The sequence below is a fragment of the Heterocephalus glaber genome, unplaced genomic scaffold (assembly GCF_053883595.1).
Source record: "Heterocephalus glaber isolate CG9 unplaced genomic scaffold, H.glaber_assembly_v1.0 deba00001497, whole genome shotgun sequence".
In the NCBI taxonomy this organism is placed as follows: Eukaryota; Metazoa; Chordata; class Mammalia; order Rodentia; family Bathyergidae; genus Heterocephalus; species Heterocephalus glaber.
The window spans coordinates 18,738,493-18,764,337 of NW_028258320.1; the positions used below are offsets into that span (position 1 = coordinate 18,738,493).

The 25,845-nt window shown below is 40.2% G+C and overlaps 1 protein-coding gene across 3 annotated transcripts in view; it reads right to left on the reverse strand.

Moving 5' to 3' along the window:
• Ddx50 (DExD-box helicase 50) overlaps positions 1-21,928 on the reverse strand; it is a 37,857-nt gene extending 15,929 nt beyond the window's left edge. For 2 of the 3 annotated variants that reach the window (XM_087184783.1, XM_004846173.3), the window contains exons 1-8: positions 21,705-21,926; positions 17,563-17,859; positions 12,881-12,956; positions 11,886-12,064; positions 8,567-8,684; positions 8,276-8,461; positions 7,561-7,706; positions 3,260-3,409 (exon numbers count right to left, since the gene is read on the reverse strand). In XM_087184783.1, the coding sequence (XP_087040909.1) occupies positions 3,260-3,409; positions 7,561-7,706; positions 8,276-8,461; positions 8,567-8,684; positions 11,886-12,064; positions 12,881-12,956; positions 17,563-17,859; positions 21,705-21,791 (1,239 nt within the window). In that variant the 5' untranslated portion in view covers positions 21,792-21,926. Of the gene's footprint in view, positions 1-3,259; positions 3,410-7,560; positions 7,707-8,275; positions 8,462-8,566; positions 8,685-11,885; positions 12,065-12,880; positions 12,957-17,562; positions 17,860-21,704 lie in introns of all 3 variants that reach the window. The other variant, XM_004846174.3, reaches the window with a different exon arrangement.
• Between the last annotated feature and the right edge of the window lie 3,917 nt (positions 21,929-25,845).

A 25,845-nucleotide genomic window follows, 5' to 3' on the forward strand; every position in this document is an offset into this window, starting at 1 on the left:
TGTAACTAGGTATAGAGCACGTGCCTAGCATGTGTGAGACCCTGGATTTGATGCCCAGAATCACAAAAAATTAAAATTATAATTCAGGCTGTCATAGTGGCTCATGCCTGTGATCTTATTCAGGAGGCTTAGACAGGAGGATCATAAGTTTGAGGGTAACATGCGCTACTCTGCAAAACGCTGTCCACCCAAAAAAATTTTTTAAGGGCTAGGGATGTACCTCAAGGGTAGAGTACTTGCCTACCATTCACAATGCACAAGACCCTGAGTTCAGTACCCAGTGGCCCCCGCCCCTCCAAAAAAGGTCTAAAACTACAAAATGTATATTCATATATCCAGAAAAACCAACAAAGTACAACACTAAAGTATATCCTAGTTGAATTATGGATTTGGGGGGGAGGTGGCAGTACTAGGGGTTGAATCCAGGGCTTCACACACGCTAGACAAGTGCTCTACCACCCAGCCACATCTCCAGCAGAACCACTACAACCATTTTTGTGGGGTTTTTTGTTTTTTGAGATGGGGTCTGGCTATGTTGCCTAGGCTGGTCTCAAACTCTTAAGCACCCTGAGAAACTGAGACTATAGGCATGTACCACCTCACTGAGGCACTGAATTTTTTTTTAAAAAATCAGTTATAAGGAAAAAAGACTGGCAGCTGATTTTTTATAGTAAATGCTTTACTCCAAATACAGCAGAGGACTCGGATTTAGCTCAGTGGTTCCGCCGCCTGCCTTGAAAGCGCAAGGTCCCAAGTTCGATCCCTGGTACCAAATACAGTGGAATAACATTTTAGAACACTAAAGAAAATAAACATCAAGCCATGCATGGTGGTGCATGCCTGTAATCCCAGCACCTGGGAAGCTGAGGCAGGAGGAGCAGTTTGAGGCCAGCCTGGGCTACATAATGAGTTCAAAGCCAGCCTGAACTATATAGCAAGATCCTATCTCCAAAAAAAAAAAAAGAAAGAAAAGAAAAGTGAACCAAGATTTTTTACTGTTTCAGGTATAAAGTCAGAAACATGCTGTTCTCGTGAGGCAGTAATGTCTCTAGGAGCCGTTTCTCAACAGTCTAGTAGGTAACAAGTTATATACAATAAAAATGATTGGGGAGACATAGGAATGATGGCACTGTCAATGGATGTTAACATCAGAGAATAAAAGAACTAGACACCATATGCCTCTTGTTCCTCATATGAAGTAGCTGTGCCCTAAACCCATGATAGTGAACCTTTCAGAGCTTTCAATGATACAAACAGCCTGCTGTGGTACATGTGCCATAAGCTTGCCACCACTGCACCACTAGACAAACTAAAAATCTAACCTAAATTTTCAGGAAATATAGGATGGGAAACATTAAATGACATCATGAAAAACCAATACACAAGATTTAAAGAAACTTAGTTCCATAAACAACAACAAAAGCTACAAGAAACAACAAAGGAGAAATCCATACATTAAATAAGACAAAACCATAAAATGTAAGAATCTTATTTGGATCCAGATTCCAGAAAAAAATAAAAAAGTATTTATAAGACAAACATTTATCAGCGGGTGTGTGTCTGTGTATGTGTTTGTGTGTGATTATGGAGCTTGAACTTAGGGCCTTTGTACTGATCTATACCCTCAGCTCCTTTTTATTTTTCATTTTGAGACAAAGTCTCACTAAGTTGCACAAGCAGGACTCAAACTTATAATCCTCCTGCCTCAGCCTTCTCAGTGCTAAGACTAAAGGCATGTGCCACCATGCCTAGGTTTGATCCTTTTCTTTTAGAGATATATATCCAAATATTTAAAGATGTCATGATATCTAGCATTTGTATCAAAATTAACTGTAGAAAAGGAAATGGGTCAGCATATAGATGAAATAAAAAATTACTGAGGATAGTATTGTGCTATTTATATTTCTGATATATGTATAGATAGTTGCAATTCATTCTTATAACTCTGAAATACTCCCCATTCTTATCAATAAAAAGTAATTTTGCTTTAATTTTTATACTTTCTTAATCCTATTTGCAAGATCTTAAAAAAACACTTCTGCTGGGCCTGGCATGATGATACACCTGTAATCCTAACTACTGGGGAGGCTAAAGTAGGAAGATTTCAAGTTCAAGCCCAGCCTGAGCTATTTACCAAGTACCTGTTTTTTTTGGTACTGGGGATTGAACACCGGATCTTGCGTTTGCAAGGCAGGCACCAGAACAACAACTGAGCCCTCAAAATAAAAAATAAAAGAGCGCTGGGGATGTAGTTCATGTAAAGGCCCTAGGTTCAATCCTTATTACCAAAAAAACCCCAACCTGTTATTGAAAACAGAATTCTCCCCTAACCTCATGCTGTAAAACTCAAATATACACAATAAAATTTATTTATTTTATTTTTTTTGGTATAGGCCTCAAACTTGGGACCTTGCACTTGCAAGGCAGGCAGCGGAACCACTGAGCTAAATCCCCGGCCCCTAAAATTTATTTTTAAAAATATTCTATCAAGGGCCAGGGATTTAGCTCAGTGGCACCATGCCTGCCTCACAACCACAAGGTCCTGAGTTCGATATAATTACTGGAAATAAATTCATTCATTCATTCATTCATTCATTCAATCAATCAGAGCTGGGGGTTGTAGTACATGCCTGTAATCCCAGCACTCTGGAGACTAGGCAGGAAGATTGTCACAAGTTCAAGGCATAGTGAGACCTTGTCTCAGAAAACCAAAAATGGGCCCAGAGATTTAGCTCAGTGGCACCGCACCTGCCTCCCAAGTGCAAGGTCCTGAGTTCAATCCCCAGTATAGGGTGAGGGGGGTTTCTATCCTAGCCAAGTATGGTGGCACATGCCTGTAATCCCAGTAGTAAGGGAGGCTGAGGCAGAACAGTCACAAGATCAAGTCATGCCTAGGAAAGTTGGCAAGATCCTGTCTCAAAATAATTTTTAAAAAGTGCTGGGGATGGGGCCAGGGATTTAGCTCAGCAGCACCACACCTGCCTTGCAAGCATAAGGTCCTAAGTTCAATCCCCGGTACCAAAAAAAAAAGTGCTGGGGATGTAACGCAGTAGTACAGCACCTGTGGGTTTGATCTCCAGTGCTATAAAAAAAGAAAAAAATTCTACCCTGATTTAACAAGACACAAGGCTGGATGCAACTTCTTTACGGGTTAGGCTCAATTTTGAAAATGACAACAAAGTATGGTCCACAAAAGACAGTTTTTGCTCAGTGACTCATCCCATAGTTTCAACTAGAGAAAGTAAGCAAAGAGAATTACCTGTTTTATGTGTGGATTCATGGCCATTTCAGTTACATTCTTCTTGGTCTCACAGAAGATGATGGCCCTCCCTTCAGACCCACTGTAGACTTGCAGAACGTCTCCAATAACTGCTGGCCTCTGAGACCAGTGGCACTGGATAGCCAAATGCTGAGGGGGAAAAAAGGTGAAGTATCTGTTTGGTCAAAACTACTGAAAACAGGTTTCTCTCGTACATTTTTTTCTATCTGGTCAAGAGCTGGTGTTCCTGGAAGACTATAAAGCAGAAACTTTCCTCAACTTCATTTAAAAACAATAAATAAATGAATATATCAGTATGTGAAAGGATAAATACATGCAAAAAACAAATAGCATAAAACAATTTTAAAAACTTCTAATAACATGAAAAATAGAGATGAATTTCAAAAAATGTCAACTGAATTAAGCCTTATAGGAAAAGAATACTTCATCCATTTTTTTTTTTTTGGTACCAGGGATTGAACTTGAGACCTTGCGCTTGTGAGGCAGGTGCCGGAACCACTGAGCTAAATCCCCGGACCAGGAAAAGAATACTTAGAGCATAACTTTTTTGAAGTTCTAGGATAGGCAAAACTAATCAGTGCTGGAGAAAAACAGAATAATGGTTGTGTCTGGATGGGGAGGACTACAAAAGGAACTCTCTGGTACAACAGAAATACTCGGGGGGGCTGGGGATTTAGCTCAGTGGTGCCACCACCTGCCTCACAAGCACAAGGTCCCGAGGTTGATCCCCAGTACCAAAAACAATAAATAAATAAACAAACAAATAAATAAATAATTGTGATTACATGGCTGAGGCTCAAAAACATCCTAAGAGAAAGAAGTCAGACACACAAAAAAAATCACATTGTATAATTACATTTATATGCATACCCATAAAGGATAATCATAATTTTTATATCCATAAAAAGAAAGAAAACAGGTGGTTTCCAGGGACCAGGGAAAGGAGATAATGGGGAATAACCATCTCATGATTATGGGGTTTCCTGTTCAGATAAAAATGTTTTGAGGGCCAGGGATTTAGCTCAGTGGTTCCAGTGCCTGCCTCACAAGCTCAAGGTCCCGAGTTCAATCCCCCGTACCAAATAAAAAAAGTAGATGCAGCACAATGTATGTATATTTTGGGCCGGGGATTTAGCTCAGTGGTTCCAGCACCTGCCTCGAAAGTGCAAGGTCCTAAGTTCGATCCCTGGTACCAAAAAAAAAAAAAAAAAAAATGTTTTGAACTACGAAAATGTACTAGCTGGGCCGGGGATTTAGCTCAGTGGTACTGCACCTGCCTCACAAGCTCAAGGTCCTGGATTTGATCCCTAGTACCAAAAAACACCAAGAAAAAAAAACAACAAAATTTAAAATTTAAAAAAAAAAAAAAAAGTTCTGGGGATGTGGCTCAGTGCAAAAGCCCTGTGTTTAATTTTCAATATCCCCTCTAAGTGTATAGTTCAAATTATTTCTATATTCATGCTTATATATGTATATATCTGCATATGTGTGTGTGTATATATATATATATGTATGTATTGGGGATTGAAACCAAAGTCTTTGCATTGAGCTATGTCTCCAAGTCATTTTACTTTTTATTTTGAGACAAAGTCTCAATAAATTCCAATGGATGAGCTCAAACTTGTGATCCTCTTGTATCAGCATCCCAGAGCGCTGGGATTATAGTATTTGCTACCATGCCTGGCTAATTTTTAACCTCAATTTTTAAAAATTGCAAAAAAAAAAAAATCTCTAAAGACACACATATTAGCCATAAAAGAAGTATAAGTATACTGACTTCTGCAATTTGGAGTGAATCAAAAAATAAGACGGGGGACGGGTGTTGTGGTACATGTCTGTTATCTCAGCTACTCAAGAGGCTGAGATAGGGGAATCACAAGTTTGAGCTCAGCCTGGGCAATTTAGCAAGACCCTGTCTCTAAATAAAAAACAGAAAAAGAACTGGGGATGTAGCTCAGTGCAAAAGTCCTGGGTTCAATCCCAAGTGCCAAAAACAAAAAAACAAGAAACAAAACCCTGTTAAAATGACTGCATTTTTTTGTTTTGTCTTTTTAAAAGCCTTTACTGACCTTTTAGATATATATACAATTACATGAACATGAAATGATGACTGGGATGTTTCAAATGCCTAGGTGAAGAATATGCAAGCCACAGAATGTGTAAGAATATCTTTTTTGTTTGTTTTTGGTTTTGGTACCAGAGATCGAACTCAGGACCTTGCACTTACAAGGCAGGCGGTGGAACCACTGAGCTAAATCCCCAACCCCAAGAATATCTTAATAACTATGTTTGTTTTTTTATTTATTTATTGTACCAGGGATCGATCTCTGGACCTTGTGCTTTCAAAGCAGGCGGCAGCACCACTGAGCTAAGTGGCCCGTTTAATAACTATTTTTCACTGGTACACTTTACATTCTTGTAAATCTGGGCTGGGGATTTAGCTCAGTGGCTCCAGCGCCTGCCTTGCAAGCGCAGGGTCCCGAGTTCGATCCCCAGTACAAAAAAAAAAAAAAAGGAAAAGAAAAAGATTTAGGGGCTGGGGATTTAGCTCAATGGTTCCGCCGCCTCCCTCTCAAGCGCAAGGACCTGAGTTCGATCCCTGGTACTGAAAAAAAAAAGAACCTTCACATTCTTGTAAATCTTATAACTATTACAAAATAGCAAAGCTTCCTTTGATTATCCAGCACTGTAATTGTTCTTTCCCAGAAATAATCATTATTTGATTTTTTTCAGATCTATTTTTGTACATTTACATAAATACCTAAAGAATCTTTACCATTACAGATGTATTTTTTTTTTGGTACTGGGGATCGAACTCGGGTCCTTGCGCTTGCAAGGCAGGTGGCAGAACCACTGAGCTAAATCCCTGGCCCCTGGATGTATTTTTTTAAAATAGCATGATTCTGTAATTTGTTTGTTTTGCAGTGCTGGGAATCAAACCCATGTAATTGAGTTTCTATCTCTCCCTCAAATTCCTTCTTTTTAACCACTGCCTTTTATCCTATAGATTATACTGTTGTTTATTTAGCCTATTTTTCCCTACATATACATATGAATATATCTGTTATTTGGAATAAGTGACATATATGCTAAATATCTGATAGTCATAAATACTATAAATATTACCATTTATTTATTTATTAAAAACATAATATTGGTTTAATTTTTATAGTCACATTATCAACTTTTTCCTTTTTGGTTTCTTCTGGGGTGTGTGTGTGTATTTATGTGTTTCAACGTGTGACTGGAGAATGAACTCAGGGCCTTCACACTGAGCTATATCTCCAACCCTTTTTATTTTGAGACAAAACCTCCCTAAGTCCCTAAACAGCCTAAAGGCTGGGCTCAAACTTACAATCCTTCTGCCTCAGCCTGCTAAAGAGCAGTAGTTACAGGTGTGCACCACCACACTTGGCCATTTCTTCTGACTTTTATGTTTAGAAAAGCCTTCTACCTGGGGTGTGGTAGCACACACCTGTAATCCCAAATACTTGGGAGGCTGAGGCAGAAGGATCACCATGAACTACAAAGTGAGACTCTCTTAAAAAAAGCCTTGGTGGGCCGGGGGTTTAGCTCAGTGGTTTCGCTGGCTGCTGCATAAGCGCAAGGACCCGAGTTCAATCCCCAGTACCAAAAAAAAAAAAAAAAAGCCTTTCTCTTCTTAAGAAAGCATAGATTCACTTATACATGCTTTAAGTTATTTCAGGAATTTTCTTGGTATAGAGTATAAGTATCTGATTTTCTTCAGCTAAGCTTTAACAAATTATCTCAGCATTATTCTTTTCTAGACAATGTGAAATGCCTTCTTTGTGGATTCTAAATACTTACAGTGGGCACATGCCTATAATCCCAGAACTTGGGAGGCTGAGGAAGGAGGAATGCTGTGAGTTTGAGGCCAGCCTGGGCTGCATAATTCAAGGCCAGCCTGAATCACAGCAAGACTCTTTCTCAAAAATAATAACTAACTAAATAAATACTTTCATCCTGTCTCTATGGTTCTTTATGGATCTTCTGTTAGGACTTGTTCATTCACATGATTTTGTTTCCTATTTACTCTATTCTGGTGCTCGCTTCGGCAGCACATATACTATTTATTCTATTCTGGCCCTCACTTTCAGACTATAGAAATACATATATATCTGACTGGCTAAGGGCAGATATAGGTATAAGAAAGCTTAGGCCTAAACAAAACACAAAACTGCAATTTAGCTTCAGTGAATTTCAAAAATAAATATAGTACCACTAAAAGCTAAACTCCATCATCCTGGAAAGCTACTTACCTCCACAGTAGTTGCAGCCTTTTGAGTCATTTTTCCAACAAGGTCAACCTGTTCATATCTGGATTTCATGTATTTTTTTGCAACTTTGTATACCCACTGTGGGCAAGTTGCAGAAAAAAGTAAAGTCTGAGGATTGTCTTCAGAATCTTAAATAAACAAAAAGAATTCAAATGTTTTCTTAATATCTCATGAAGTACTCAGCTCTTAAAAATCACCACAAGCTTCAAGGAAACAGTGAAGAATTCAAAACTTGGGGTGAATTTTTAACATACAGACTTCACTGCAACTATCAAAACTTTCAGCTTTCTTTTTTTTTTTTGGTGCCAGGGATCAAACTCCGGTCCTTGCGCTTGCGCAGCAGGCGAAATCACTGAGCTAAATCCCCGGCCCTAAAACTTTCAGCTTTCAAAACTAGGGGATAATATGAAGAAAACTGAAATCAGAAGAAAAGAGAGAATTAAAGAAAGCAATGAACAAAGAAGTCAGTAAAATGAGTTATTAAATCTAACTATGAAATACAGGAGAAAAAGCATAGAAAGGTGTGAAAATACTTAAAAGTATGCTGTCATTCTTCTCAGGGAGAGAACAGATATCAAATTAACTTTAGTTTTATTAGAACTCCAGGGGACAGTATAATCAAAATTATGAAAAAAAGAACTCAGAAGCTTTTAACATCAAAGAATTGCTCATGTGCTTGTTATCAATTAAGATATACCAGTTTTGTAGGATTCATGGATAATATCTTCGACTTGTTCAGCAAAACCTAAATCTAACATCTGATCCACTTCATCAAGTACAACATGGCGCAGTTTAGAAAGATCCAGGCGGCCGCTCTGCAGATGGTCTTTGATACGACCAGGGGTCCCAATCAAGATGTCGATACCATTTCGAATATGATTTACTGTGAGGGGAGAAAAATGCCATTAAAATGTAAAAATTATTCTACTTTCACATTATTTCTTTAGATTTAAGCAAAAAAATACATCTTTTATACATAATTACTCACTCTGGCTTTGATATGATGTTCCACCATAAAAACAAGCCACGCTGAGTTTCCTAGTTATGTCTTTGAAGTCTTTGGCTACTTGGTTTGCCAGTTCCCTTGTTGGAGCCAAAACAAGTACCTGAGCAAGAGTTTAAAAAACAAAAGGACTTTTCTGAAAATGTACGTAGGACTCAGGACGTAGTTCAATGGAAAAGCTCTTGCCTAGTGTGTATGATACCCTGGGTTTAACTGTACAGCACTGCCACAAAAGCTGTACACTTATGTAAATTCAATCTAGGGAACTTTTTAAAAGGGATATTTAAAAATAGGAATGTCAACATTGATAATCTCATATGTTTTTGACAGAATACAGAGCTTATCTGGCATGCACAAGGCCCTGGGTTGGATCCCAGCACCAAAAAAAAACCCCAAAACAAAACAAAGAAAAACTACACCAAAAAAACCCACACAAATCACAACAATAAGAATAGCTTATATTTACTAAATCGTACCTCTGCCAGGTCTCTTCAAAAGCCACTTCCTCTGTGAGGTTCCCAAACCTCTTTTTCTAGCCTCTGCCTTTCCTTTTTGCTTCTCCTCAGCACTTATGCCACCTATGAAATTTATATTTTACACCTGTGCTGACTCTATCTCAACCACTAAAATGTAAGCTCCATGAAGGCAGGGCTTTATGTTAAATGGGTCTCTGTAATTCCTTACACTTCAAGGTCTAGTACAGAACAGATAATCAAAACATACTGGTTAAATGAATGAATTTTCACCATCTGCTAAGCACCAGTGCTTTCCAGGAATTAACTAATTTGATTCTTACAAAAACCCTATGAAGGGGCATTATTATTCTCCTTCTACAGGTGAGGAATAGAATCCTAGAGAAGTTTCAAGGTTTGCCTAAGATCAAACAGCTAGAAGGCAAAGTTGGGATTGTTTCCACTTTCTTTTTTTTTGGTACTGAGGATCGAATTTGGGTCCTTGCGCTTGCACAGCAGCTGACGAAACCACTGAGCTAAATCCCTGGCCCCATTTCCACTTTCTTTTTTTTTTTTTTTTGGTACTGGGGATGGAACTTGGGACCTTGAGCTTGCGAGGCAGGCGGCAGAACCACTGAGCTAAATCCCCGGCCCTCCACTTTCTATTACTTGCAGTCTTTCCTAATTTCACCCAAGAACAGAACTCTCCAAAAAAGATTTGCCCTATATGCCAACACAGCCAACATGATTTGAGATAGCTGATCCAAATTATATTATGACTGAATTCTATTTATATACATGTGAATTTGCTTTTATACTATAATGCCATTTAGTGGTCTTTTAAAAAACTATTTTTATCCCGAGTTCGATCCCCGGTACCAAAAAAAAACAAAAACAAAACTATTTTTAGTCACATACCTGTTCAAATTATGATGATGATTTTTTTTTTGGTACCGGGGATCGAACTCAGGACCTTGCGTTTGCGAAGCAGGAGGCAAAACCACTGAGCTAAGAGGGCCAGGGATTTAGCTCAGTGGTTCTGGCGCCTGCCTCGAAAGTGCAAGGACCTGAATTTGATCCCCAGTACCAAAAAAATATATATATATATTTGGGGCTGGGGATTTAGCTCAGTGGTTTCGCCGCCTGCTACCCAAGTGCAAGGACCCGAGTTCGATCCCCAGTACCAAAAAAACAACAACAAAAAACCAGAGCTAAATCCCCGGCCCAATGCTGATTTTTTTCTTCTTCACTTTTACAAACCTTAAAGTGTGTACAGGTTCTAAAAAGGTCAGACTTTAGCCTAAAACTCTACTAGCACTCTGTTAGCTGGTTTTACTATTTATAATTTAAGACAAGTCTTTAGAACTCCAATTATTTAGAAACTACCAATATCATTTTTATAACAGTCTTCACACACAACCAGTGACATAAATGATTTTGAATATTTACTGAATGACCAAATAAATTAATGGCTCTTCAGGAAATTCCTTGTTTAAAAGGAAAAGTCAGGCTCCAGGGATTTAGCTCAGTGGTTACGCCGCCTGTCTTGCAAGCGTAAGGACACAAGTTTGATCCCCGGTACCAAAAATTAAATAAATAAATAAATAGAGAGAGAGAGAGAGAGAGAGAGAGAAAGGAAGGAAGGGGGAGAGAGGGAGAGGGAGAGGGGGAGAGAGGGAGAGGGAGAGGGGGAGAGAGGGAGAGGGAGAGGGGGAGAGAGAGAGAGAGAAAGAAGGAAAGAAAGGCCAAAAGTCAGAGTGGTGATGCATGCCTGTTATCCCAGCACTTGGGAGGCTGAGGCAGGAGGATCCTTGCAAGTTCAAGGCCAGCTTGAGCTACATAGTGAGTTTACGGCTGGCCTGCAGTACAAAGTGAGACCCTGTCTCAAAAAATCAAATAAATAAATAAGCAAGCAAGCAAAAGTCAGGACTTTTTAAAAAGAGAGAAAAGAGAGCCAGGGATTTAGCTCTGTGGTTCCACTGCCTGCCTCACAAGCACAAGGTCCCAAGTTCAATCCCCAGTACAAAAAAGAAAAAAAAAGAGAAAAGAGTCCCTAACAGCGTATTTTAGGTGTGTGGTGCACACACCTATGCCAGAACTCTAGGAGGCTGAGAAGGATCACAAGTTCAAGCCTGACCTGGACAACTCAGGGACTCAGTGAGAACCTGTCTCAAAATATACAGAAAGGGTTGGAAGGATAGCTCAATGCAAAGGCCCTCCGGGTTCAATCCCCAGCACTGTAAACACACACACACACACACACACACACACACACACACACACACACACATAGATACTCCTAAAATAAGACATGCTGGCTTCAAAATACCCAAAGTTATCAAAGACATCTATGACTCCATACACATTAAATTCATACGTAAAAAAAAAAAAATCAACATTTTTGCTTTAGGACCCAGATTTTTACTTTATGTCGCAGAGCATCCTCTTCTCTCTCTGGAATACCTGACTTTAAGACTAGTATTCTCTTTCAGGGCTGTAGTTCAGTGGTGGAGCCTGAGGTTAGAGTTATCACTTTTTTTTTTTTTTTTTTTGGTACCAGGGATCAAACTTGGGACCTCGCCCTTGCGAGGCAGGTGATGGAACCACTGAGCTAAATCCCTGGCCCCAAGCTTGAGCTTAGAATCCAAGAATCCCTGGATTCAATCCCCAGCATCAAAAAAAAGACTAGTTGGGGCCGGGGATTTAGCTCAGTGGTTCTGGCGCCTGCCTTGTAAGCGCAAGGTCCCAAGTTCGATCCCTGGTAACCAAAAAAAAAAAAAGACTAGTATATTTTTCCCTGTTCCCTTCCATAAGAGTAATGTTTAGAGTTTTTACTCCCTTATAACTGTTACCTTTGGTGAGCGGCTTTTTTTAATTGCTTCTTGATTTCTTTGGAGCCTTTCAATCAAGGGTATGGCAAAAGAGAATGTCTTCCCTGTTCCTGTCCGTGCTTGAGCAATTAAATCTTTTCCTTCATATACAGGACCAAAGGTCTTAACTTGAATAGGAAAGAGGTATGTTACCCCTCGACCTGTAAAATGAGATTTCATTAAAATATTTGAGACTACCACTGGGAAAAATACATATTCATTTGAAAATGACAATCCTGTTTCTTCCATATATACCTAAAGATATATTTACTACTGATATTTACAGTTATTCCTACCCCAAACAAGAATTATAACAAAATTGGTCTAAATTTTTTTTTTTTTGGTACCAGGGATCGAACTTGGGTCCTTGAGCTTGTGAGGCAGGCGGCGGAACCACTGAGCTAAATCCCCGGCCCTGATCTAAATTTTTGATGGATACATATGGCTTTTTGGGGGTTTTTTTGAGACAGGGTCTTGGTATGTTCAGACCGACCTTGAACTCATTATGTAGCCCAGGCTAACTTTGAACTCACAGCAATCCTTCTGCTATAGCCTCCCCAGTGCTGGTATTACAGGCACGCACCACTACGCCCAGCATGTGTCTTATCGTTAAAAACATGTCAGGATGGTCCGGGGATTTAGCTCAGTGGCACCGTGCCTGCCTCGAAAAAGGAAGGTCCTGAGTTTAATAGCCGGTACAAAAAAAAAAAAGTCAGGATAATGAAAAGGATGATATAGAAATAACTGCAATTCAGGAAGAGCTATTTCTCTTTACATTCTCCTTTTGGTCAGAAAAGGCACAAGAGTTTTATAAACTCCAGTCATAGATTTCTAAGTACATGTCCATTAAAACTGATAGTACTGGGCCGGGGATTTAGCTCAGTGGTGCTGCCTCCTGCCTCGCAAGCAAAAGGACCCGAGTTCAATCGACGGTACCAAAAAAAAAACCCAAAAAACAAAAAAAACCCTGATGATACCTTTCAGAAGCTTTATGGTCTCTTCAGAAATAGAGAAATTGGAGAAGGCTCCCTCTTTCTGTTCACGTGTTAGAGTCTGCCAAAAGGAAAGAGAAGTTTTAAATAATATATTTATGTTTGACTTTTACTCATTTAACATTTTTAACTTTACTAATCAATTATAGTTAGTACTTCCAAAAAACTGTATAGATTAACTTAAAAGAAAAAAATTACTGAGAAATTCTTTTAATCGCAAACATCTCGGGCCGGGGATTTAGCTCAGTGGTTCTGCCACCTGCCTCGAAAGCGCAAGGATCTGAGTTCGATCCCCAGTACCAAAAACAAAACAAAACAAAACAAAACAAAACAAATCTCTTTAAATAGAAAACTTACTTTATATTTCTAAAAAAATTTTTTAAATGTTTAAGTCACCCATAAAACTCCCCATAGAAATATATCTACTACATACATAAAATATATATCTAACCTAGCATGGTGCTACACACTTTTATAATCCCAGCAACTGAGACTGAGGCAGGATGATCACAAGTTTGAGCCCAGCCTGGGCAACTCAGTGACATAGCCAGACTCTGTCTGGGAAAAAAAAAAAAAAAAAGTGGAGATGTAGTATAGTAGTTAAGCACCCTGGGATTCAATCCCCAGTACTGACCCCCCAAATTTTCCCATTTAACTAAGGTATTACAATAAATCTTTTAATAATCTAAATACTTACAATTATAGATATCAATTTTAAAGATTTATACAAGCCTATAAACTAGGCTAGAAGAAATTACACAACGAGGAAGTAAACTTTTAAAAAAAATAGTTAAAAATGTGTTCTATGGGGCCGGGGGATTTAGCTCAGTGGTTCCGGCACCTGCCTCACAAGCGCAAGGTCCTGAGTTCGATCCCTGGTGCCAAAAAAAAAAAAAAAAAATGTGTTCTATGGTTTTTTGGTAGCAGCGATCAAACTCAGGACCTTACACTTTCGAGGTAGGTGGTGGAACCACTGAGCTAAATCCCCGGCCCTGTTCTACGGTTTTAAAAAGCTTTTTGTAAGGTCATTAATACAGGGGAGAATTCCATAAGGTTAACATTTTTTTTTTCAGTACTCAGGGCCTTCACACTGAGCTACATCCCAGCCCTTTTTAAAATTTTTATTTTGAGAAAGTCTTGCTAAGCCACTAAATCTCGCAGGCTGGGCTTGAACTTGGGATTCTCCTTCCTTAGCCTTCCAGAGTACTAGAATTAAGAGGCATGTGCCACTATCCCTGGTTTTACATTGTTTTTAAAACATACATTCAGGTTAGCCAGGAATGGTGGTGCATGCATGCAATTCTACCACTCTGGAGGCTAAGGCAGTAGGATTACCTCAAGTTTGAGGACAGCGTGGGCTACACAGTGAATTCAAGACTAGCCTGAACTACACAGTGAGACCCTATCTCAAAAAACAAAAACAAAAACAAAAATATACTGAGGTTAGCATTAAGATCTATTGAACAACAGGGCCGGGGATTTAGCTCAGTGGTTTCACCTCCTGCTATGCAAGCGCAAGGACCCAAGTTCCATCCCCGGTACCAAAAACAAAAACAAAAAACAAAAAAAAACCGTCTATTGAACACCAGTCAATGTGTGTATGTCTACTTATTATTTGTGTGTTAAAGAAAGAATTTATATAACCACACACAATAGCATTTTTCAAACTGGGTGCCAAGTAAAAGGATATTAAATTCCAATATTTAGGGGCCGGGGATTTAGCTCAGTGGTTTCGTCGCCTGCGGCACAAGTGCAAGGACCTGAGTTCAATCCCCAGTACCAAAAAAAAAAAAATCCAATATTTAACCCATTTAAACCAATTTCAGTGTTGTTTATTTATTTATTTATTTTTGGTACCGGGAATTGAACTCAGGTCCTTGTCCTTGAAAGGCAGGCTGTGGAACCACTGAGCTAAATCCCCAGCCCCTATCAGTGTTGTTATCTTTCTTTTTTGGGACAATGTCTCACTTGCTGACCCTGAACTTAATATGGAGCCCAGGCAGTCTTCAAACTGACAATGATCCTCGGGCCTCACCCTCCTGAGTGCTAGGATTACAGGTGTGTGCTATGACACCCAGTTGTCTTTGTAAGACTAAAAAAATTATGAAAATTGGGCCAGAGATTTAGCTCAGTGGTGCCAGCCCCTACCTGGCAAGGACAAGGTACTGAGTTCAATCCCCAGTACCAGAAAAAAAAACAAATCACAAAAATTATACCTTTAAATTATAGAAATTCTAGGGGCTGGGGCTTTAGCTCAGTGGTTCCGTTGCCTGCCTCACAAGAGCAAAGACCCGAGTTGGATCCCTGGTACCAAAACAACAACAACAAAAATTATAGAAATTCTAGAAACCACAAATAGAAATACTGTGAATTTTTAAAATAATCTATAATCCACTCAGCTAAAACCTATTTGAAACACACTCTAATCCTCATTCTATGCACATGTAAATATTAGTCTTTTAAAAAAAAAAAAATATATATATATATATATATGGTATATATATTTTTTGGTACCAAGGTCCCTCTGATTGCAAGGCAAGTGGCAGAACCACTGAGCTAAATCCCCAGCCCTTTAAAAAATATACTGTCTTGGGGCCGGGGATTTAGCTCAGTGGTTTCGTTGCCTGCTGCACAAGTGCAAGGACCCGAGTTCAATCCCCAGTACAAAAAAAAAAATATTGTCTTGTGGTTCCACTGCCTGCCTCACAAGCACAAGGTCCCGAGTTCGATCCCCAGAACCAACAACAACAACAACAAAAATATACTGTCTTATAATCTGCTTTTATTTGTACCTTAACAAAATACACTGGGTATCTTTCTTTCTTTTTCTTTTCTTTTTTTTTTTTTTTGGTACCGGGGATCGAACTCTGGTCCTTGTGCTTACGTGGCAGGAAGCAAAACCACTGAGCTAAATCCCCAGCCCTATACTGGGTATCTTCCTAATATTCCTTTTTTTTGGTACCAGGGATCAAACTCAGGACCTTGCACTTGCCAGGCAGGCATGGCACTCCTAAGCTACACCCCCAGCCTGCTAATATTCTTTCTTTTTTTTGTTTTTAAGGGAGGAAAGGTTTATTTAGCTCACAGTTTGTAGAGATTTCAGTCCATAATTGGCTGGCCTCAAGCCAGGGTGGTGTGGAAAAGAGGGGTTGCAGAGGAGAAACAGTTCATGGCGCACATGCACAGCAAGCAACAAAGGACCTTAACAGCATCTTTCTGCCCCTTTTATCATATCCAGACTACTGGGGATTATGGTGATACCAAACCAATCAGTGTACCAGTTTAGTAACCACATGCCCTTAATCCTAGCATCACACACTAGATTCAGCCACCTCTGAAAAAGCCCTTTGACTGAATGAGGCTTTGCAGGGGGGACATTTAGACAAAAACTGTAACACTACACCTGTTTTGTTTTGTTTTTCCTCTAATATTCCTTTGTTTTGTTTTGTTTTGGTTTTGGTACTGGGAATGGAATTCGGGTCCTTGCGCTTGTGAAGCAGGCAGCGAAACCACTGAGCTACATCCCTGGCCCCTCTTTTGTCTTGTTTTGTTGAGACAATGTCTCACTATGTATTGTAGGCTGGCCTTGAACTCATGGCAATCCTCCAGCCTCAGACTCTCGAATTCTAGGATTACAGGTGTGCACAACCATATTCTTGCATGCCCTTTGGAATAGTTGTACTCTACTGCATACTTAGACACAAGACAAAAGTAAGCCAACTGCTTATTATAAAACATTTAATATATGTTGCTATTATCAATAACAGTGTGTTAATACTTATATAGCTCTGTACATGTCATAATTATCTCATTAGAATAAATTCCTAAAAGCAGAAGTTCCTAAAATCTAATTTTTCTAAACAAAATAATGAACAGTTAAATGTATTATAATATTGAGCAGTGGGCCAGGGATTTAGCTCAGTGGCAATGTGCCTGCCTTGCAAGTTCAAGGTCCTGAGTTCGATCCCCGGTACCAAAAAAAAAAAAAAAGACTGATAGTAAAATCTACTTATCATCTAATATTGCTGCTATTACAGAAACAGAAAAAGCAGAAGACAATACATACACAATCAAGAGGCCTTCTGTATCTTATAGCAGAAAATCAGAGGTCAATTCACAATCACTGGTAGGGATTGAAGAACCATTAGAAATCCAAGTAGGTAGCCACATGCAGTGGCATAGATGTGTAATCTCAGCTACAGAGGAGACCAAGGCAGGAGGATAGCAAGTCTGAGCCCAGCCTAGACAATTTAGTGATTAAGAGAGACCCTGTCTCAAAATAAAAATATAAAAAGGGCTGGAGCTGAAGCTCAGTGTAAAGGCTCTAGGTTCAATCCCCAGTTAACCCCTCACTCCCCAAAAAGACATGCATGTAGGTAACCACTAAAAAAGTAACTAGGAAAAACTGTTTAGGAAAACCCAACTGTACAGAAAAAGTTTAAGTGTGAGCATTCTCCCACTTTCACCCCAAGAAAAAGGCAATATAATAAGAAACAAGAGCCAAAGGGTAAAGAGCTCAGATTTCAGTTGTATAGACTCTCTAGTCCAAATAAAACCACTGGACTCTAAGGTGGAAACAGTATAGAATCACTTCTAACTAGCCTAAAACATCAAACCAGCCTATATTTCAAAGATAATGTCAAATGCAAAATAAAGGGTATCCATACCTCCTGTAGTTTATTATCACTTGATTTTTGAGTAGAACTTTCTAAGGATGATACTTGTTTTGATTTTTTTTCACATTCATCAATATCTCCATTTGGTAGATCTTTTTTTCTTAACTTAGGAGATGTGGAAAATTCATCTGAAAGTCTATTGAATCCTTCTTCAGTGTCTCCATTTAGCTTCTCTTTTATTTTAGATTTTTTGGGCTTGGGAGCATCCAGGTCACCTGTAACTCCATTCTCTCTTGACTCTGTTTTCTCATCTGAGTCATGACAGTGCCTTGACTTCCTTCTATCACTCTGTGGACAAAGAAAGAGGGACAAAAGGATCACAGGTTTGCTTTTAGGATTTTATAGAGAAGTTAGAGCATGACTCCCCAACCAATTAAGCTCTATCTACAGTTATACTGAAAATCTACCTGGCAGAAATCCAAACTGGTAATTAATGCCAAGCTCTAAGCTTTACCTGTTACTATAACTGTCATGCCATCTCCTGTATTCTCAAGACTCAGTCTCTAGTCCATCTCTAATCCCATCATAAGATTTTGGGGAAATTAAATTAGCTCATTCTCAGGAAAAGAATGAGAACATCAAAATTATAAATTAAAATACAAACAAGAATTTCTAATATCTCCAAGAGAAAAAAATTAATATTTATTGAGTACCTACCCAGCATTATGTAATGTGTTTTCGGTTTATCTTGTTTATATCTTCATAGCAACCCTATAAGGGAAGTACAGGTCCATAATCCCTTATCCGAAATTCCGATATCCATAAAGCTCTGAAAACCGAAAGTTTTTTTGTAATTTATTTGAAAGCAAAACCATACCTGATCTGAACTCATTTGATGGCAAAATCTGACTATCATTAATGTAAGGCTTCTCACAGTCTTTATCCCACTTAGTATACGTATTTATATTTAACACTGAGGTGTTTGATTACTGGCTGCAGGTCCCAAATCCTGCTGGGGTGTCACTTTTCTGTAAATCCCCAGAATTCTTAATTCAAAACATACCTAGTTTCAGGGATTTTGGATAAGGGATAATGAACCTGTATTACCTCTGCCATTTCACAGATGAAGAAACAGAATTTTTGTCGTTGTTTTATTTTGCTTTTCTTTTTTTTTTTTTTTTTTAAGATAGGATCTTACTATGTGTCAGGCTGGCCTTGAACTCACTATGTAGGCTTGGCTGGCCTCATACCCACAGAAAACAAGGTGATCCTCCTGCTACCTCCTGCCCAGTGCTGGGATTACAGGCATGTGCCACCACACCCAGCAGAAACAAAGTTCTTAGAGATTAAGTACTGTAGCCAAAGATCTACATGTGGGTTTTCCTGTAGGAAAAAGTGCTAGGAATCTAACTCAAAGCCTATCTTTTCCCATCATACTTCTTTCTTAATTTTTGACAATTAACAGGTTAAAGAAAAAAACTACATGAAACTCCAACTGCTGTATTTCCATGGAAGAACAGTAATCCTGGAAATTAAATTCTTTTTCACTTAGTTAATAGAACTTTAAAACACACACAAAAAAGACATTATTCGGCAACTTCAGTTTTAAAATGTCAAACTACCAGCAAGGTTTTAATATTTGCAGTCCCCAAGAAATGATCTGGAAATTCAACACTGCTTCAGAATTACTTGGTTGAATTTTCAAAATAAATCAATGATACAGTAGTTATTAGTAATAAAATTTTCACCATGACTTACCCGTTTTATAGTGCTTCAACATACAACTTTCTCTTCTATAAAATATTTGTTGTGAGAACTGAGTAACACAGTATTTGTGAAAATGCTTTGCAGTTACATATTACATCATTTGATCTCTAGTTAACTGCACTACCCCAGATCTCCCCAAACCAGTAGGGTCCACAGAAAAACAAGATTATTTATAGAATCAGCCCTGGGGTTTGATTTGCTCCTGGGCGTTGCACTTCAGGGAGAAGACGAAACAAGGCCAAGCCCCAGAACAACCCAAGGTAATGAAATCCATCATTCCACAAGACCCACAGTTTGACATTCTCCATTTCTTTGGTTTCCATTGTACTCTGTATGCCCCTCTTATCCTCTTACCTCTATCACATCTTCTTCAATGGTTCCTCTCCCTTCCCCTTCTGCAGATGCTCCTTAAATCTGTTCTCTGTGTACACTTTTATACCATTTTCATGACTTCAACCCGAAACTCCAGACTTTCTTCCTTATCCGCATTCCAGTTGGAAGAACCTATATCTCAGGTCCACAGCTCAACATATCCAAACCAAATTTACCTTCATCTCAATGCCACACTTAGTCTAACGCTCTATTTCTATTGGTATTCCAATCCATTTCTAAATTTCTAGCTATCTTTCATAAAGAACAATCAACAAAGTGTTTCTGGAGAATTTACAATGTGAAAATCACTAACTCAGAAGAATACAGAAAATGAAAGGATAGACAAAGATACAATCATGTTTCTAAAGAATCTTTGAGGAAAGAAATATTTAGGAAAGCTACACAAAGGAAAAAATAAGCAAACTTTAAAAGGACACATGTAATAGATGCCAATCGAATAGATACCACTGGGACAAGACTTAAACAGGGGTAAGACTACTGTACCCTGAGGTGATTAGAAAAGAAATAAGCTAGATCTTGGCAGATATGGCACTTGGATGCAAGAGAAGAATGAAAGTCAGATGTGGAGGTGCATGCCTTTAATCCCAGCTACTCTAAAAGGTGAGGCACGAGAATTACAAGTTTGAGCCCGCTCTGGGTAACTTATCAGGACCCTGGTCCAAAATGAAATAAACAGGGCTGGAGGTATATATAACTTAGTGCTAAAGCACTTGCCTAGCATGCAAAAGGTCCTAGGTTCCAGCGCAGGAAAACAAAAACAAAAACAAGCACTCCAAGAGGAGCTAAAATTAAAATAACTGCTGGGGGATTCCACTTATATAGTCTAAATTACCTATGGTAATCAAATTCATAGGTACAGAATAGTGGTTGCTGGAGCTGAGAAAAAAGAGTGGGGATTAGTGTCTAATGGACAGACTTTCAGCATGAGAAGATAAGAAAGTTACAGAGATGGATGGTGGTGATGGCTGAATAGCAACGTGAATGTACATAACACCAATAAACTACACACTTTAAAATGGTTAAAATGTAAATTTTAAGTTTTGTATATTTTACCACAATAAAAGAAAACTGCCAGCCACGGTGGCACACGCCTGTATCAAAGGCTGAGGCAAGAGGATTGCCACAAGCTCAAGGCCAGCCTGAAATACACAGTGAGACCCTGTCTAAAACAAAAAAAACCTGGTTGGCTGGAATAGCAAGTTTACTTTAGTGACTGGAGGGCACTTTCTGCTTTCAAGCAATATACAGAATAAATCTTATTTTATTTTTGCTCAATGTCAGCCCTCGAATACTACTACTTTACCCTCCTCAGCTGTTTTCTCTGTGATCCTCTGCTTTGGGATTTCTCTTTTTTTGAAGGAGGAAGGGGGTCTCTAAAACTGCAGCAGGCTCTTTGAGGACAGGGACCATTTCTCATATTTAAATACTTTAAACTCATTGGCACTCAGCAAAGAATGTGGTACAAATTAGGCTCGATAAATACCTGTGGACTGAAAATACTGACAGTAATAACTATTAATAATACCACCCACACGATCTCCATCACAGACAAATCCTGGCAACGCTGGCTGTGACACTACTCCTTAGGCCTCTATAAACTACTTATAGAGATTTGTAAGCCTAAGATCTCTTTCCCTAAGATTGTTACACATAAGACAAGGTAACAGAGAAGCAATACATACACAAGACAATCATTTTTCTTAATCATCTCCTAAGATGGCCCCAGAGGAACCAAATGACAGACTTCGCTGCTTAAGGAAAAAGAACAGATTTGGCGGCGATGGGCGCTTTACCCTGCCCATTACTTAGTAGGGATGGAGGGCCAGGGGAGATCGGGCCGAAGCCTCGGCAGTCCTCCAGGTTAAAAGCGTGGCGATGGAAAAGGTCTCAGCGCGATCTCAGAGGCGAAGGGCGGCACGAAGGGGAGGCCCACGGATGCTCTCGGGTCCTGACAGGCCACCATCAGGACCAATTCCCCTCCCCGCCCAAAGCCGGCGAAGCCCAAAAGGAGGCGCGGCCCAACCTCAGCGCACCTTTTGCTGCTCCTTCCTCTGGCTCTCAGATTCTTCCAAGGGTGCTTCCAGCTCCATAATGTCCCCCCAAAGGAGTTTCCCAGGCATTACTGGCCGCCACCACCTCCCTCCGGGCACGGTGGCCGCAACCACCTACGGGCAGCGACAGCGTGAAAAGAAGTGGGGGTAGGGAGGCAGCCCGGTAAGGGTTGTACGTCACTTCCGGGACACGGACCTCAAGGCGGGAAGGGAAAAAAAAATCCCGGATATTCTTGGTTTAAAATCTTCCCAAGCGCCTCAACCTTCCAACCAATGAATGTGAGAGGCGTCGACTAGCCCATCCTTGTCCTTAAGATGATTGGCTTCTAGAGTAAAAACTTGGCCAATCTACGTAAAGGTTTTCTGCACTGATTAGCATAAATGATTCCATTTCCCACCCCACCCCACCCCACCCCCGGAACTGTTCTCGGCGTTCCGTAGACTCTCCGGGGCTTCCCAGCATGCATTGCTCGAGAGGGAGGGGAGGGGAGGGGAGGGGAGGCCCCCCGCAACGGCAGGGAGAGGGGTTGAAGCACGCCCTTGCCACAGTGGGCGGGGAGCGCCACCCGCAGCCTCGCCATTCGCCGCTGGAAGCTGCAGCCTTCACCCCGCCCACTGCGGGCGGGAGACGTTAACGTCCAACGGTTTTGCCCGATGCCGGTGTCCTGTCGTTGGTGCCCGGGGGCTTACTGAGGTTCAGAGTGGGCAGGCTGGGATGGAAGGGAACGCGAGGGCGGGGCGCACGTCAGTACCCAAAGATTTAGGTTTTAGGCACGGAGTTAGATATTGGTTCATTTCTTCTCACTTTCCCCATTTGACATCACGGGAAACTAAACCCACCCGCAAAAGGAATTCACTTGTCTGAAGGGACACAGTTAATGGCAAATATCGGAATGAAGAATTTAATCTCTTGAATCAGCGCTTTCTTTGTAACGCCAACCTGAAAAGTTTCTTTTTTTCTTTTTCTTTTTTTGAGACGGGGGATCTCGCTTTATAGCCCAGGTTGGTCTTGAACTCGCAACGATCTTCCTGCCTCAGCCTACTGAGTGCTGCGCCTGGTTTGAAAGCTTTAAATTTCGCAAAATATGTGGCGGAAGGTGTTCTCATGGGGATGAAGGAAAAAAAAATCAACATTTTCTGCTAGAGGGAAAACAAGCCTTAAATCTTTGACAGATGTCACCTCTTTATCCCGCTGTGCCGGGGATCAAAACGCAGGACCTTGTACTTGCCAGGCAGGCATGGTGCCACTAAGCTAAATCCCGGCCCTATGGCAATGTATTTACATGGACTAAAAACATTTTACTGATAAGCAGTAACTGTTCCCTGAATCACAACCCTATAGAAAATCGAAAATTTTCGAGGGGTAGCTAACTGCCTTAACATGTACAACTTCAGTGCTAAGTAGTTGGCTTTCTTTGTGTATCTCTTCATGACCTCTTCAACCCAATACTCTGCTCAGCTGCTACTGAACTCCTAACAAGTGGAGAACAAGAAAGCAAACTGAGGTGTAGCCACAGGGTGCTCCAACAAATCACATAAACTTGCCTGTTAGCAATATTACAAACTGCTGCTACATGTGGAGTTTGGGGTTGGTCCTGAATAACTGGAACCACAAATATAATTTAGCGATTGCTTCAGTTCTTCTGCATAATTTTGGATTGGATACAGTCAAGGAATATATGTTTAGATCTAACATTGTTGATTTAATGGACACACAGGAACGCTCAGCTAACGATGGTAGGAAAATGCATCTTTCTCCCCAGAGTATCAGAATGGTTATGCATGTCTAGATTTGTGCTTTTCTAAATCCCTGTGTCCTGCTCCTTCATATCTACTCCCAAGCCTACCATGCTGAAGTCTTGGTAGCCCCACAGCAGGCTATGATAATATCCAGCAAGTGTGGCTAAGGATGCTGCAGGTAAAATGGGATAAAAGGAAGGGACATTCATATCTAGTGGTCGAAGGTCACATGTGGGTGAAGTAAAGTTTTAGCTCCTCAAAAGCCTTATTCTGGCATCATTTGTATATCAGAGCTCCTGACAGGTCTGAAAAGGAAAAGGCATGACTGTTCTCCAACTTTTCCAGGAGACCTTCTGTGTCTCACAACACTATCTGTAATGCTCTGAAACTGGTGAACCAAGTCTCTGGCTGCTGTCTGTGCTAGGTGGAAAGGCCAAGTGTAAAGCTACACAAATAACTTCCCAAGGAGCGGCTCCACTGGAAAATATTTGGGTGCGGTACAGGTGCCACACTATCTATGTCCTCAGTGGGTATCATCTTCCCGCAGTCAACTAAAAACCATGGGAATGAGGACTTATATTTTTTAATTGAAAAAAAATCTCAAAAGATTTGTGTCTGATGAAGATCTAAAAGCAAAGGGAGGGGCCGGGGATTTAGCTCAGTGCTTCCATGCCTGCCTCCCAAGTGCAAGGACCCAAGTTCGATAACCAGTACCAAAAAATTAAAAGCAAAGGGAGGGGAGGCATACCACAGATGGATAAATGCATAGTTCAAAATGTAATCCTGAACTCCTGGGCTCAAGCAGTCTCTTGCCTCAGCCTCCCTACTAGCTGGAACTAGGCACAAACTATGGTGCTGGGCTCCAAAATACAGTATTTTTTTTCAGTGCGAGGAATCACCCAGGAACTCATGCATGCTAGGCAAAGGCTCTGTCACTGAGCTACATTCCTAGCACTCAAGTATAATCTCATTAGAACATTACAGAATTAGACATAATTTTCTTTTTCTTTCTTTTTTTGGTACCGGGGATCAAACTTGAGTCCTCGTGCTTGCAAGGAAGTGGTGGAACCACTGAGCTAAATCCCCAGCCCGATATAATTTTCTTTACCAAATGTGAGTGCTTTGCTCCACTCTGTTTCAAGGTTGTGTAAGAATTTTCCTTGCATTTATCCTTAAGCTTATTAAAATAAACTCTGTGACCTTAAAACAAGATGACTGTCTAAATTTGCCTCTCTGCTTACTTTCAAAACTATACGGGGAAAATAAACTATAGAGCTAGGGCTGGGAATGTAGCTCAGTGGTAGAGTGTTTGCCTAGTATGCACAAGGCCCTGAGTTTGATCCCTAGCACCACAAAACAACAATCTACAAGCCTACAAGGCTAGGTTTTTAATTTCACTCCATAGTTTAAAAAAATAGAAAGTAAAAACAGCCATAAAATATAGCAATTTATATATGCTTGTCAAATTTATGTAATAAAAAACAACTATCATTTCAAAAAGGCTGTGACATGGAAGCAGCTTAAAGAGCAGTTACAAAATTCATCAAGAGACATTGGGAACAGAGAATGAGTACTGAGAAAACAGAAGAAGCAGGGAGGGAAAAGAGAATGAGAGGGAAGAGTATTTCTCTCCCATTGCTAGCCATTTGACTTTGGCCAACTCAACTTGAAAATCTGTGTTAGCAAAGTGAGAATGGTTAGTGTGGGGAATAGAGAGGATACAACAAGCACTACAAACCCCAGGTAGTTTTGACAGCATTGGGAAAGAGGCATCTTTAAACACACTGGACATGTGTATACGTATGTATGCCTCTAGCTCCTAATTCAGATCACTCTAGTGTTTTAAAATATCCTTTCGAGGGAGGTGCCATTGTTTCTTTAATCAGGTACTTTGTCGATGTTTTGAATTCGTTATGGAAAAAAGGGTTTCAGGGGCACATCAGTTACCCCAGAAGAGGGCACCATTACCCAAGAAATGTTTGGAAGCTGCATCTGCTGAAGGAGAAATTCTAACCTTTCAAAAGAAACAGGAGAAGCTAGCTAGAAAAGTCGTGTTTGTCTTTGATACTCCCACTCTTGTTTCCTGCCTTCCCCACCTCCATTAAGCAACATCCTGTCTTCTTTCTTTTTTTGGTACCGGGGATCAAATTTGGGACTGTGCGCTTGCAAGACAGATGCCAGAACCACTGAGCTAAATCCCTGGCCATCCTGTCTTCTTTCTTGCCTGAAAGTCGTCTTCCATACTAGAGACAGGTTTCAAAATGCAGTGGTTCCCAATTGTTCCTTTTTTTTTTTTTTTGGAGACAGGATCTCACTGTATAGCCCAGGCTGGTCTCGAACTCACATGATCCTCCTGCCTCAGGCTCCCAAGTGCTGGGAGTGT